This window comes from Alosa alosa, chromosome 14 (genome assembly GCF_017589495.1).
Source record: "Alosa alosa isolate M-15738 ecotype Scorff River chromosome 14, AALO_Geno_1.1, whole genome shotgun sequence".
Taxonomy (NCBI): Eukaryota; Metazoa; Chordata; class Actinopteri; order Clupeiformes; family Clupeidae; genus Alosa; species Alosa alosa.
In genome coordinates, this window is record NC_063202.1 from 24606410 (window position 1) to 24621736 (window position 15327).

Genomic DNA, 15327 nt, shown 5'->3' on the forward strand with positions numbered 1-15327 from the left:
TATGCGTTGGTTTTCACCAAGCTGTCCCAAACAGGAAATGGTCACGGTTATCAAGAATTCTTCTTGTGCCCTGCCATACTCTCTTGTAGTGCGTAGGCAAATTCAGATGTTGACTGAATAGACTGAGATCACTGTGACAATGCACTGTATGGATGAGGTTTTTAAATTAAATAAATAAAAATGTGTTAATTAATTTCCAGCTCTTAACCAGCCATGCCACTCATGACATGCCTACATTTATCCGTGGGCTGGTATCAAGGGACTTATTTTAGTCTGTGTATTTTAACATTGCTTTAGTAAAAAGCTGACCTGAATGGCAATCATCGGCAGTGGGTGTGTGTGCGTGCGTGCGCGTGTGTGCGAAGAGGCAAGGGCCTTCTACATCAGTGTCGGCATTCTTCCACTAATCCTCTTTGAGGGATTTATCACCATTATCCCATTTCAAATCAGTGACAATCCGTGGAGATGAAAACTGATCTATTTCACATACGCAGGAGAGAACGCCAACCTCACAGCCCTCAGATCCCCCCTCTGCTGCGCTCAAAACATTCCTGCTAATTTGCCTCCTTTCTGCCACCTTCAGCTTTCCAAAGGAGCCAGTTTTCAATTAGAGTTGACTCCACTGGGTTTGCGCTGGCGAACAGAGCCTTTGGCAGCGGCAGTTGAGTCTGCATCATGTTGTAAGGCCATCAGGGATGTATGTGGGGCAGACAACTGGGTGCTCTGTCAATCATAACCCTTCACTTCCCCCTGTATGTGGTTTAACCAGAGACTTTCTAATGAGAGGACAGCACTAAAAAAAAATCCCCCCATAGAAATGCATGGGGTTAGTTTGTAACGCCAATATGGCAATTGTTTACACTTATCCCGCCCCTTCCGCAACAAAAAAGTTGACCTGTGAATACATGGAGCCAATCATGTGTTGTGAATACATTGTGCCAATCATATGGTGTGTTGTGAATACATCGTGCCAATCATGTTCTGCTGGAGCAAGGTTGGCATAGTGAAGCCTTGCACACGTGCATTTCTGCTTGAATACATGCCCGATAAGTGCCCCAAAAGAGTTACAATATATTGGCCGCCGAGTCGAGGAACTTGCCTAAAAGGACTTTGGTTTAACTGCTGATAGAGAATCAGAAGGAAAGCAAAGGATTGAATCTTCAGTAGCCTTCAAGCAGCATGAATGTAGTGCAGGGAGAGATGCCATGGTAATTCAGACACTCTTTTGGGCTCCTCTCAGAGGAAGACATTTGGACACATTCACACCATGCCTCTAATCAGTTAAGGCACTGCAGGAACACTTCAAGCACAACCTTAGCAAGTGAGGACATGCTAGTAGTTGCTTTGTTAAGGGATTCTTTATCCCATTTCATGCACATTTAGCCACTGAGCAGTTCTGTCAGTCTACCCAAAACAGCAACCAGCCATTTCAAGTAAATTGACCACACACACTCAATGAAAAGAAAATTGAAGTCTCAGTGCTGCAGCAAATACACAATTAAAAAAAAGTGATAATTATAACACTAGCATATTTTTAACTACCGGAAACACTTTCCCACCAGTTTTGTGATTTGAAATCATAAATGTTACGGCAAACACATTTTGTGACTTTTCTTTCACATATACAGTAAGACGAGAACAGAACACAAAATTGACTTGGTCCATTTGATTATAAATATGTTTTATTTCATTGTAAACACCAACTCTTTCACTTTAACTTATTTTTCCCCCAAACATCACTTTAAATTGACCACGCACACACACACACTGTTTGGACAGCCAGGGCTTCCAGTAGTCTGCTCTCGTCACGTGAGTGGTCAGCAGCAGCAACTGAAGAGGTAATCTCACCACAGAGGGTCCAGAGGTGACTGTGAGAAGACACCAGAGCTACAGCGACCTCTGCTGGTCATCTGGAGAACAGCTATTACATCTTGGAGAGGGCAGTCAGCACAGTTCCAGTCAAGACCACCGCAGCAGCCAAAATAAACACAAGGCAGTTGGCCAGACCCTGTGGGCAACACACTCACAGTCAGGCCACACTGCATGGGCACGGTCCTCATTAAAGAAACCATAATGGCGTGAATAAGCACTGGGAGCACAGCTAAGTGTATTTGGAGTGTGCACTTAAAACACACAGATCAGTGAGTCATTCAGCACTGTACAGAACACCACAATCTTCCACAACAATGGCATAATTATGTAGAGAATCATGGAGGAGGATGGTGAACATAATTAAACACCTCCCCCTCTTGAGATCGCATCAGGCTCTGGGACCATGTCTGGTTTGGCCTGGCGTATCGCATGCGTAATCAAACTAAACACTTAGTAAAATTGCAAGGAGCATCACACCAGTCCCAACACAATCAAGCCCCCATTGGCTCCCAAAACAGCCAATCAGCCAGGAGCAAATGGAGCAGAGAGGAGGGTACGCAACCCACAGACAAACAGGAAGAAAAAAAAAAAAAAAAATCACCCAAAACACCACCACAGAGAGAACTGGGGGGTATTCCAAGTATGTGGTTTAGTGACAAACCTGGATTAGTTAACTCAGAGTAGGTGGTAAACCTCCTAATAGAAGAGCTGTATGGCTTCATTCTCCTAACAAATCAATACCATAGGGCTCTTGTTTACCACTTACTCCGAGTTAACTCTGATAGGGTTTACCACTTACTCAAGAGTTAACTTACCCAGGTAATTAAGCAAATCTATATCTTAAATCATGCCTAATTAAATAAGCAAATCTATATCTTAATCATGCCTAACTGACTACAATCCATCTTCATTGGTGGGCCTTTACTGGACAGGATGGAGGTTACTGGGAACAGCTGACTAACTCTCCTCTCCATGTGGGAAGGAATGTGAAGTGTGTGAGTGTGAGCATTCTGTGCATCAGTATGTGTGTGCAGATTCAGAATGCCAATACAACTCACCCGAACTTCTTTAAAGACCACACTTCCCCACATTGCTGCTACAAGGCTGTAACCCTGGAGGACAAAGAGATGTGCTTACACAAACAGCAGTTGCAATGACATCAACAAACTGATGATAGATAGATAGATAGATAGATAGATAGATAGATAGGAGAACAGTAACCTGTGACTATTACACACACCAGAGCACTAATGATTGGGATCTGTAGGGGAAGTAGTATATTGCTTGATCTGACCGTTTCCCCATTTAGAGCCAAAACTGCACGGTCTTTTAGAATGCAGGTTTTTAGAATGCAGACATGTGAGAGTAATCGAGAAATACGACAAGAATTTACCTGAACTTGAGTGTAATGTATAATAATCAACCGCCTCCTACAAACTTTGTAGACAATAATCACATTAGTCATACTGACAAAATGTGGAACAAGGTTCAAGCACATTTGTATGCCAGAGACATAAATTCTTGGCATAATTGCTAGTTTGCCATCGAGCCTACAATTTCAAATCCGTGATCTGGGACTGATTAAGAACAACCCCAATAGCTTTTTTGATTAATGGCTGAACAAGTACTTCATAGACGGCACATTAATCAAGTCAAGGGTAAGACAAATAAAAGTGCACTTACACGTACAACACAATCAAGACAGATGGGCTTGTCCCGCCCAGTGTTGACAAATCCATAGTGAACAGGTTTATTCACAAGATCCAAACACTACACACAATTTCACATTAGCCAGCAACCTTTTTTCCCCGTGTGTATGGAAATCATGGCTGAGGACTTGATAAAGACAGAAGTTGACATTTCCTTTGACTGAATGCAACTATTTGGACTACTGGGACCATCTCATTCTACAGAGGAATTTTGACACGGAACTTACGTACTTACTTCTCCATGTTTTCTACACATTTTCTAAGACTCCCACTGGATCACCTCATATATTAGATTACCAATACCTTTATCTTACAAAAGATATTAAAGCCAGGCAGCTAAACTACTGGCTTTACCAATATTTCAATTATCAAGTTCCAGTTCAGGAAGACTCGGTAATGTTCCCAGAGGTGTGAATGTTTCTACGCCAACGATGGGTCACTTTTGAAGATTCGCCAAACTGCTGATCTGCTGACTTCCCGGAGAACAACCGACCCGTGCTTCCGGAGCTCCGGCCTGCCTGAAACACGCTCAAGAGCACCTGACTTGCGATGGACTGTTCAAGAGCACAATGTTGCTCAATATGTTAAATACCAGGAGAGTCACCAATATGCAAGGCCAATGTTTTTTTTGTTCTTGTTTATGGTTTATTTTATTTTATTGTTTGTGAAATGTTTTATGTCTTGGCATCACGCACGGGTACGCTGGTGACAACACCACTCTGTCTGGCATCTTTTGTCTTGTGTCAATGTCTTGTGTGTGAGCGCTTTGGGTTGCACTCTGTGCATAGATAAATGCACTATATAAATAAAAGTGACTAGACTTCACTTAATGTGAACATAACACTAAAATGAGAAATACAGGTTAATAATAATAATAATAATAATAATAATAATAATAATAATAATAATAAAGAACACAGCCTTGCAATGAGTACTCACGGCAGTCACAATAGGAAAGGTGATGATTGTGTTCAGGTAGGTGTTGGCCATAAACCAGGAGTATGTGGCTAATCCCCACATGATCCCGCTCAGGAACGCTGCAAAGACACGCACATTAGAAAAACGCCCTGTGCAATGTGGGGGGGGAGGGGGGTGCATTTTGTACCATCCTAAGGACCCTCCTTTGTTAGAAGGCAGGGAGTGGCCCTGTGTAGGATCTTAATGTGTGCATCCCAAGGACCCTCCTCAGTTAGAAGGCAGGGAGTGTGAGTGTGTGTGTGTGTGTGTGTGTGTGTGTGTGTGTGTGTGTGTGTGTGTGTGTGTGTGTGTGGAGTGGATACCTGGTGGGTTTAAAAGGTGTATGTGTGCGTGGAGGAGATGCACCTTTAAACCCACCAGGTATGTGTGTGGAGGGAATACCTGGTGGGTCTAAGTGTGTGTGGAGGGGGTACCTGGTGGGTTTAGAGATGTGTGTGTGTGTAGAGTGGTTACCTGGTGGGTTTAGAGGCATGTGGGTGTGTGGAGGGGGTACCTGGTGGGTTCAAAGGTGTGTGTAGGTTGAGGGGGCACCTGGTGGGTTTAGAGGTGTGTGGGTGTGGAGGGGCACCTGGGAGGACGGCTCGGGGGTATAGGCAAGGTTTGTTCTTCATGGCCACACAGTAGATCAGGAAGTATAAAGTACTTGTCAGGAAGATCCCGTTATACTGGGCAAAGCAGTAGTCGAGATCTGCACTTGCAAACACACACACAAAAATCAGTTCCACTTCATGCTAATGCCATTAGCTTACTGTACACCTAAATCTGGTGTCCAATTGTACAAAGCAGTGGTTTGCTAACTGTGTTAAAGCAGTGACGACCCACCGTTCTGGCTGGCCCCTGCGAACATGCTGCCGTTGACCAAGGCCTGGTGCTTGATGTAGAGGAGAGGCACAAATGTGAAGCCGTAAAAGATCCCAGCTATGACAGCCAGCGAGCAACCTCTGAAATCACACACATGCACAATCAATAGATTAGGAATAAAGCCATGTCTCAAGCACACATGCACAATCAATAGATTAGGAACTAGATGTACTGCATAGCGGTACAAAATATGACCGCCGCTCAGTCCTGTACATCCGTTCCGCGAAAATAAATCACACTTCAATTTGTCTCCATATTTTACTCCATCCCCCACTCTTGAAACTTTTGTGTATGCTTGTTTGGCATGCCTGAGTGTGTGTGTGCGGCTGCACAGAAAGTACCCTACTGGTGCTGAAAAGGTGAATAGATTGTAGAATAGCCAAAGAAGATGTAGAATTGTTATAAAACCTTTAAAATCTCTAAACAATCACAAGTAGGGCAGTTCATCACAGTTCATCCATTGCAACTGGATTGATGAAAGGTCACTTACACCTGTAGGCTACATTGTATTTGGGAAAAGCAAAAGGTATCAGCATAATGTTATTTATTTATTTATTTTTTTATGTATTTATAAACAAAAAACATCTGTCAGTTCCATGCCGTTTTCAACAGCTATCAAAAACAAAGGTCATTTTGGATGGATGGATTTTTGTGAATGTTTCTTCTTCTACATAAGATTTTAGTCATCTTTAGTTCATGTAATACTTTATTGTCAATGCACAAATTAAGTAACAGTAGTCTGAAACGTTATTGTTAATGCACAAATTAAGTAACAGTAGCCTAGTCTGAAATGAAATGCTGTTTTACATCTAACCAGTGGTGCAAATAACTGACATGTCCAAATGGGCCTTGATGAAATCGCCGCTAGACTGTTCATACACATTTTAACGGGCCAAAGTTGAAGAGCTTTTGTCCGTTATTGTTAGTGCAAATATAGGCTGATTCATGTTCCCTTGCATTGTTTAACTGAGGTCCATGGCTAGTCTGGCTTTCATCAGACCAAGCTCAATCTTTTAAGAAATCAAAAATAAATAGCGGGCAGATCAGGCTGGGTTCACCCAGCCTAGTCCATAGGCACCCGATATTGTTTAATTTTCCGATTGAGATATACACGCTCTGGCTATTCTTAATGCAAAATGCATCAGGGAGTTATGACAAAACGGTAACTAACAAACTAGATCCTAATAGAAAGTTGTTAGCTTCCCTAAGCTACAGGTAGGATTATAAGGTAGGCCTATTGACAACATAAATTGTCAATAGGCTATGCTAGCGACACAAATAAAATCTCCTTTGAAACCAATGGCTTTACGCCTTACAGTATCAAAGCGGACTTAAACTGTCATATCGCGGGCGAAAAGTTGTAATAACATTCACGCAGCTCCATGAGTCAAGGAAAGCGCGAATGAAGTAGCCACTTCTAAATGGGACCCACTACACAGTAGCTTAAGGTGTTTTGCTAAAGCAGCCATAATGAAATGAAGGTGTCATTGTTTGGATACTTCACGCACGTGCTTTTTAATTTCACAGACTACAACTACCAAGCTGTAATCAAAGCACATCGATTCCCCTCTCACACCCTGCTGCGCACTTAAAAACAAAATAAACAGGCGTCTCAGTCTCACGCATGTATAGGCAAAACTGTATCAGACCCGGTGTAACGTTGGTAAATCTTCCATTGCACAGAATGATTTTGTAGCACGTGCAATAAATGACAGTCGAAAGATACAAACAGTGCTGCTATACATTTGCTTGGTATAACCGCATTTATAGTTTTCTACAAATGCAATAAATCAAATGCCTCCATCACTCAACCAACGCTAACGGTAACATTACCTAGGTCCTTATTGATATTACAAGATTAACATTGCCTGCAGTAAAACCAAGCATGTCCGATAAACATCCTCAGATTTATTTCGCTTCAAGAAGAAATGGGAATTACACTTCATGTGAACATCGTCCTATCCTTATTAGATGTTAAGCTGCGGTAAATTACAGTCCTTGTATGGAAGGTCCATTGTTTTTCCAACCCACTTTTAACTTCCAACAAAATTACGCCTCACTGCAACGATGCCATCTAGTGGACAAACGACTACTTCTTCGCCAATACTGAAAATGCAGCCATGATGATGATGAATATTTATTTTGGCTTTCTTTTTAATCCTACTGATTTTCATTTTTTACCGGGGCAAATCACAAATGAGTGATTATGAGCCAGGTTGATGTGGGCCCTTGAGACCAACATACCATAAAAGATTCACAGAGAACTGTGTTCGCCCTACCCTCCTTTCGGGGTCCAGTCCAGCTGGGGGCTGCAGATGAAAACTAAAAATGACGGTTCCATGCTATCCATGTGGGGTACATGCTCACCAAGTTTTGTGTACCCCGGTCTTTCAGTGTCCCGGAATCCTTGTTGGTGTAATACGCCACTAAATGTACACATAAATTATTTTATTGTAAGGCCCCCATGAACGAAAGTACACAAAACTTGGCATGCATTCAGAGGGTGTCATAATGATCCTACACTTTTAATTTCGTGCAGTTTTGACCTTGTCAGCCAGAGATATTGAGATGAAAACACCTAATTTTTGCTTTTAATTTTTAACTAGGTGGCGCTATACATGAAATAAGTGGTAATGGGATGGGTTGACATGCCCCCTTAAGACCAACATAAAAAAAAAGGTGGACCTCCTAGGCCCCACGGTTCTCGAGATATTCACAGAAAACTGTCTCCGGCCACCTACAGGCCAGTTGGTGTATAGTAACATAAATTAATTTATTGTGTGGCCCCCCATGAACGGAATTCCACAAACCTTGGCGTGCATACAGAGGGTGTCATAATGATCCTACACTTCCAATTTCGTGCAGTTTAGACTATGTTAGGTCACAGATACCTTCAATTACACCCACCTCATTTTTACTTTTTTGTGTTTAACTAGGTGGCGCTATACATGAAATGAGTGGTTATGGAATGGGTTGACATGGCCCCTTGAGATCAACATACAAAAAAAAAAAAATGGTCCTCCTAAACCCTACGGTTTTCGAGATATTCACAGAAAACTGTGTCTGCCCTACCCTCCTTTCGGGGGGGTCCAATTCAGCGGGGGGGCTACAGATCAAAACGAAAAACGATGGTTCCATGCTATCCATGTGGGGTTACATGTCCACCAAGTTTTCGCGGTACCCCGGGTCTTTCAGTGTCCCGGGAATCATTGACGGAAATTTGGGCATGCAAAAAAAAAAAAAAAAAAAAAATCTGACTAAACCTATATGACCGCCGCTTCGCTGCGCGGCGGTCATAATAAAGCCATGTCTCATAAGCACACATGCAAAATCAATAGATTAGAAATAAAGCCATGTCTCATAAGCACACATGTGCACTTTGTGATTTAAGTAGCTTCTTACCAAATCCAATCCCAAGTGACATTTTAACCATTCACACTCTTTTAGCTCTTTGCCCCTGGTGACTTTCAAGTAGGGTCAATGTCTGACCCTTTTTATCTGACCATCTGTCCAGGTCTCCCATTGAACACAAACTGACTTGGGGAAGTCTAGATCATTGAAAGCTCCATACAGTGCTACTCACAGGAGGCGTTTGGACTTGGGGGAGATGGAGTCCAACCATGCCCCAGAGTCATCACAGTAGTCAGGGTTCAGTCTCTGTGGAGGGAAACACAGGCAAGCTGCTTACAATGACAATGTTAAAATATGCAAACCAATGCAATTAAACATTGCTGAACAGTAGTTCAGTACTGTAGAGTTGTGACATGTTGAAGCGTGTATATTTATACTACTCACAAAAAGTTAGGGAGTCAGTACAGAAAGTACTGAAACATTAAACTGTTGGGACATGTGCATTCAAAAGTTCAGAGAAGATCACATTAAGTTCACCTGTAAAGGTTATTGTGAATTTTAGGTTTATCCTGAACTTTCACCCAAAAGCCGAATATCCCTAACTGAGAGTGAGTGTGACAGCTGTGCGAGAGAGGTAGGGGGGGTGTGTGTGTGTGCGCGGGAGGGAGGTGTGCGTGCGGGAGGTGTGCGTGCGTGCAGGAATTAATCGATTCATAGTTGGGGCATCACAAAAAGGCTAACACACACAGCCAGCGACCATACACCATAGAGGAGACACACACACACACAGACTAATGTATGCCTCTCTATAGAATGATCATTGGGTTGAGTTTAAGCACTGGTAGCCCAAAAGGGTGCTCACATCACGAGCGATCGCACTCCGAGGCAATCACAACGTCTGAGGCACGAGGTCTGTCTGCGTGGGATGTTAATCAGAACGGGAACACTGATGGGGATTGTTTATGATCAGATTTATGAAAGGGTAGATTTCAATCTCAGTTTATGCAATAGCCCTGGCTAATGCCATTGGTGTGTAGCCATTGGTGTGTGTATATGTGTATGTGAGTCATTAGTCTGTAAAGCGCTATAAGTCCACAGTGGTGCAAAGACTAGTGGTAGTTTCAATGTCAGGAAGTACAGTCCATTTTAAAAATCAATGCCACTTCAGTTTTTAAAAGAAACGTGTTTAAATAGTAAGGATTTATCTTAACTAATAACCGCCATTATGTCCCATTTCTCTGGTCTTAATCGATTCATAGCTGGGGCATCACAAAATGGCTAACACACACAGCCAGTGACCATACACCATAGAGAAGACACACACACAATCTTGTGTGCGTGCTGGAATTAATCGATTCATAGCTGGGGCATCACAAAATGGCTAACACACACAGCCAGTGACCATACACCATAGAGAAGACACACACACAATCTTGTGTGCGTGCTGGAATTAATCGATTCATAGTTGGGGCATCACAAAATGGCTAACACACACAGTCAGTGACCATACACCATAGAGAAGACACACACACTCTTACTCCGTCTATGAGGGGTGATGCGCACACACACTTACCCGGTCTATGAGGAGGGGGGACGCCTCTGGTATTTGGGACATCCTGTGTCTGATCTGGGGCTCTATATTACTCTTCACGCAGAGGAACATGCACAAGCTGGAGGGGAAAACCAGCACGCTTGAACACCCCCAGCCTGAACAACCCCAGCACACTTTAACACCCCCAGCCAGAACAATCACCTCCAGAGGCCAGCCCTGGAGCTGTTAAGATTCAAGATTCAAGTGCAGTATATAAAATCCAAATTGTAGTTTACAATAGATAGTCTGTTGATGATCTGGGCAGACTATCCATGTGATCAAACATGGGACCGATAATTCTACTCTACCCTCTCGCACTTTGCCAGATTGCAGGACGACATTTCAAGATCTACGCCATTCTACTTCTTTACTATTACCCAATTCCTATTACTAATGTGAATAACCGTAGACACCCCACATACCCAGATGCCCACAACGCCTCACCTGAACAGACAGAGGGCTGCGCCACAGTAGTTCAGCACGGGCCTGGACACCTCCTGTGTGCCAATGCCAAACCAACCAAACCTTAGGACAAGCACAGGGAGATCGATTAGCACACACATGCATATCAAACAGCATTCAAACAAGATTCACACACTGGCTTTGTGGTGTGGACATTTGGATAGTATACACCAGCTATCTTTAACGCATGCTGGCTTTGTAGTGTGGACATTTGGATACACCAGCTATCTTTAACGCAAGCTGGCTTTGTGGTGTGGCTTTGTGGACATTTTCTGTATTGGAGGCGTTACCTTGAGCTGGCCCACCCCATCAGCAGTCCAGTGGACCCCCACAACAGGACACCCAGGCCCAGACCAACAGACTTTATGATGGAAATCGCAGTAATGTTACCTGAAAAGGACCGGACAGGACAGGAGGTGAGGTGGTGTAAGGAGGTTGGTCATAGAGGTGTTGAAATTAATCAAATAATCGATGCATCGTGATGCAGACATGGACAATGCTGCATTGACGCAGTGGCTGACCATAATCGATTATCTGTCTGTCAGATTATCTGCCGTGTTCAGACTTTGTTTATATCTTACTACTTGTATTTTTGGATGAAAACATACACAATATCGAATCGAAGACATGATGATCGTAATCTGAAAAACACCTTCTCCTCTACAGCAGTCATTTTACTATGAGTGTGCAATAATCCCCTTCTGTTGTATTGCAAAGACAAGAGACCATGTCCCCATATTCACAAATAAAGTCAACAGTTAAAGCAGACAAAGTAACACAGACCAACAATGGCAGGAATTGAACCTGGAACGACCGATTCTCAGGCGTTGCACATTAAGTAAGAGGGCACACAAGACCATTAAGGTCAAAGGTTAGAACACACACAATGAACTATCAAGACTTATCAAGGTTGCTGACACCGGGCAACTTGAAGGGTTAAGGGATGTAAACCTCTGGTTTCAATGGTCAGGAAACCCTGGCTTCTGTGTAATAGACATGGGCCTGTCCTGTCACGCAGAAATGCCCAAAAACCTCAGCTTTGCCGTTTCGCCCTTTGGAACAGTAGGTGGGTTTACATGGGGCCTCACCTGTAGCCCAGATGGCTCCACCCAACATGGCCAATGGATGCACAGCCGGTGAGTGGAGGATTTGGTTCCCCAGGAAACCCACCAGCCAGATTGCCAGACAGTTCACCCACTGGAAGAACATGCCTGCAGAAACAATACACTGTTAATGTTCAATCGGTCCACCTACTAGAAGAACATGTCATGTTAAGAACATGTTAGACGCACAGAATTAAAAAATAAACTGTTAAGTGTCAGGTGTGTGGCCAGCTGGTACATAGCTCTGTACAGCATGTACATTAGGTAACCCTCCCTTCCAGTGCCTTCACAAACATGCTAGAATAAGATGGCTCGTTCGCTAGCGGGGCCAAGGTTTGAGTCCGGGCGAGATAAGGGCTGACGAGGTCAATTCAACAGGTTAAACGTGCACATACACAACATCCCTGCCAAAAGTGACAGTGTAACCAAGAACTCTGTTTAGCGTCAACAGGCAATTACATGTTTGAATGCCAATGTGCAATACCCTACATGTGCAACAAAAACAGTCCATATTACTAGAGTTGGCCAACTGTAATCAGGAATAAATAAACCATGACTGACATGCTTAACACTGCAGCTGCCATTACCTTGGCTTATAGGTTGCATATGGCCCAACAAGTTTTGGCCTAAGGTCTTCACTCAAAAGTGATCAGTGTTACAATAGATCACTTCATCCAGTTATGTCAACACCATCAACCACACTTGAGTTGTGTTGGATTTAATGCGCCTTATTCACCCGGCAGCCAGAGCGAGGCTACAGGGTACACTTGCCCTGTACACCTAAGTCCAGCAGATGGTGGAGGTAATGCACTCCGTTTGCAAACTGCCACAAAAAAAACCACACACTCACTGAAGAACAGGCCAGCGAACCCTTCTTTTTCGGAGAGCTTTTTTTGGGGACAGTTTGCAAACGGAGTGCATGACCACCATCTGCTGCACTGAGGTGTAATGCAAGTGTACCCTTTAGCCTCGTTCTTGGTGCCGGGTGAATAAGGCGAATAGTCAGGAAGTTTAGATAACTGAACTCTGACCAATTAATTTCAACACGTGGAACTCTGCCATATCTGGATTAAGTAGCCTAAATTAAGTAAGTAAAATAAAGTTTATAAATTTAAGTCACTTAAATTTACAAATAAATCACTACAAAGCATTCGTCACTTGACCAATTTTTGGAAAGGCACTAGTAAGATCAGCATTGAAACATTAATTTATTGGTTTTATCTATAATTGTGTTAAAATTCAACATCTCACCATCGCCCGTCTCCACCTTTTTCAAGGGGATGTACTGACTTCCGTAAAGGACAGCCGCCACCACACATCCGATATAGCCCAAAACTTCGCCAGACAAAGGCCATGGCAGCTCGACATCAAAAGCAGATGCATCCAAATCTGTGCGGAGGTGACAGAAATGTGTGGGTCAGTTTCTAACATTACGTGTCATACGCGGCTCTGCCTGTTAAATAAGTATGAATAAATCAAGAAACTAACTATGACTATAATTGTAGTCGTCTGCCGTAACGCAAGTTCGTCTCATGTAACTTATAATGATTAGGCCTACCTGATTCTCCGTTTGCGGCGACCATGGTGCATAGGATGTTAAGGGAGAACAAAACGTGCATTCTCCATGATGTCATCCTCAACGGCGAGCCCTGTGTAGTCAAAGTGATGGTCAATAGGTTGGATGGTTGAATAGTTGAGATTGGCGTTACGGCCTTAGCCGCAGAGCCAACAAACTCGCCTTGCTGGTTTTGGTTCACCTGGAATTAATAACTTTTATTTCTCTGTTAATGACGAGAGTGACAATCTGCCGGCCAATTAGACGATTAATCATGTTCAGCTTGCTGTGCGCTTAACCTATAAAACGATGTCAGAAACTATGTCACCTGTCCAGGATTTTCCTGATTGTCCAGGATTTTCATGGTCTGCCCAGGAAAATAAAAATAAAAATCCTGGACACTGAATGTCCCTGATTTTTGTAAATGATGCGCAAAATGTGTATTTCAGTTTAATTGAATCGTGCCTACGTCCATAAACGTATGCACAGCCTTATTGGCTCTACAAAAATGACGTAGCATAACATGGGTGGTGGTGGTGGGGGCAGGCACCGTGGAGGTTCATTAGAAATGGTAAGGTGGAGACGGAGAGTGTGTGGGACAAGGAGAGACAGAGAAAGGAAAGTTTATTCCACATCAGCAAAAAAGCAGAACCTAATTATGTATTCCCCCTTTTTTCTCAATACTGCCCCCAGGTGTCCACAACTAAAAACTGTTGAAAATATAACAAAATAATAAAGGTTGCTATTAAATAAAGCTAAAGCAATTAACTAAACAAATAACTAGAAATTGTCATTCTTACTAATTTTAGCTATACAATTGTCGCTTAGAATGAAGGTTTTTATCTTGGGTTAGATGTGCGAAAGGCGCCGTTGCTTACAAACAAAAAGGTCGATTGGATGGTCAAAATGTCCAGGATTTTTGTCAGACACAGGTGGCAACCCTAATGTCAGATGATGTAGGTTATTCCCAGCAAAAGGTAGTCTGTGCTTCTCAGACAGCAAGGTTGTGGTTTCCTTAGAGAGCTTAACTAATTCCAGTTTCAATTCAACCGAAGCCTATGACTTCTTTAATCTAATTTCACTCTCAAGAAGTCACCTTTTCCCCCTTTTTATTTACCACAGCTGACTGCGGCCAATTTACACGAGATGAGTCATGCGGCGTTGCTTGCACATTCCTGAAATGCTCTAATATCTGCTCTAAGGCTCCTCACTTCATATTACATCCCGCCTTATGAAAAAAGCTATTCTGCAGAGACCGGTTCTCAAGAATCTCTGTCTTTATAGGCTATGGTAGAGCACCCCTAAACAAAATTCAGCCGCCACTATTTGCAAAAGCTGAATGCAATGCTTAGAATCATGATGCGACTACGATTAAGTTAAATACTTAAATCTGAGGTTTTGTTAAACGACTTTTGTCAAATAATTGATGAAGTAGGCCTAGCCTAGCCTATCTTATTTTTGTTTGAGTCTATTATTTGGAATGTTTGCATTAGGCTACAAATTGATGTTAGATGTATGTTTAATAACCTAACATTATTTTGATGAAGTTTTCTTTTTATATGTATTTTATACGATATTTTATATTATCAACATTTGTATACAGTGGAAAAGGGCACCTTACACACATGGGTGGATTATGAGCCACTGGGCCCCTGGGCACAGACATGAAAAGGGCCCCCCTGCCCACCTCAGAAAGTTAGTAAGTCAGCAATGGTAGGGTTCGGGGTCTTGCCCCCCAGAAGAACATTTAGAAAAATAACCCCTTAAATGATGACTTTTGCTGTGTTTTGTGGAAAGAAATGGACAGATTGAGACTTACAAATATGACATGATCATCAACAGGTC

At 42.8% G+C, this 15327-nt stretch overlaps 1 protein-coding gene across 1 annotated transcript; it reads right to left on the reverse strand.

The window, feature by feature from the left end:
- Positions 1-1664: 1664 nt before the first annotated feature.
- Positions 1665-13693, reverse strand: tmem144b (transmembrane protein 144b). The gene is made up of 12 exons (XM_048263275.1): positions 13486-13693; positions 13179-13316; positions 11913-12035; positions 11115-11214; positions 10807-10887; positions 10345-10441; positions 9004-9077; positions 5382-5500; positions 5128-5247; positions 4521-4618; positions 2931-2984; positions 1665-2008 (listed from the first exon to the last, which is right to left on the reverse strand). Exons 1-12 carry the CDS (start codon positions 13559-13561, stop codon positions 1925-1927), a joined length of 1164 nt encoding a protein of 387 aa, XP_048119232.1. The 5' UTR covers positions 13562-13693; the 3' UTR covers positions 1665-1924.
- Positions 13694-15327: the final 1634 nt, after the last annotated feature.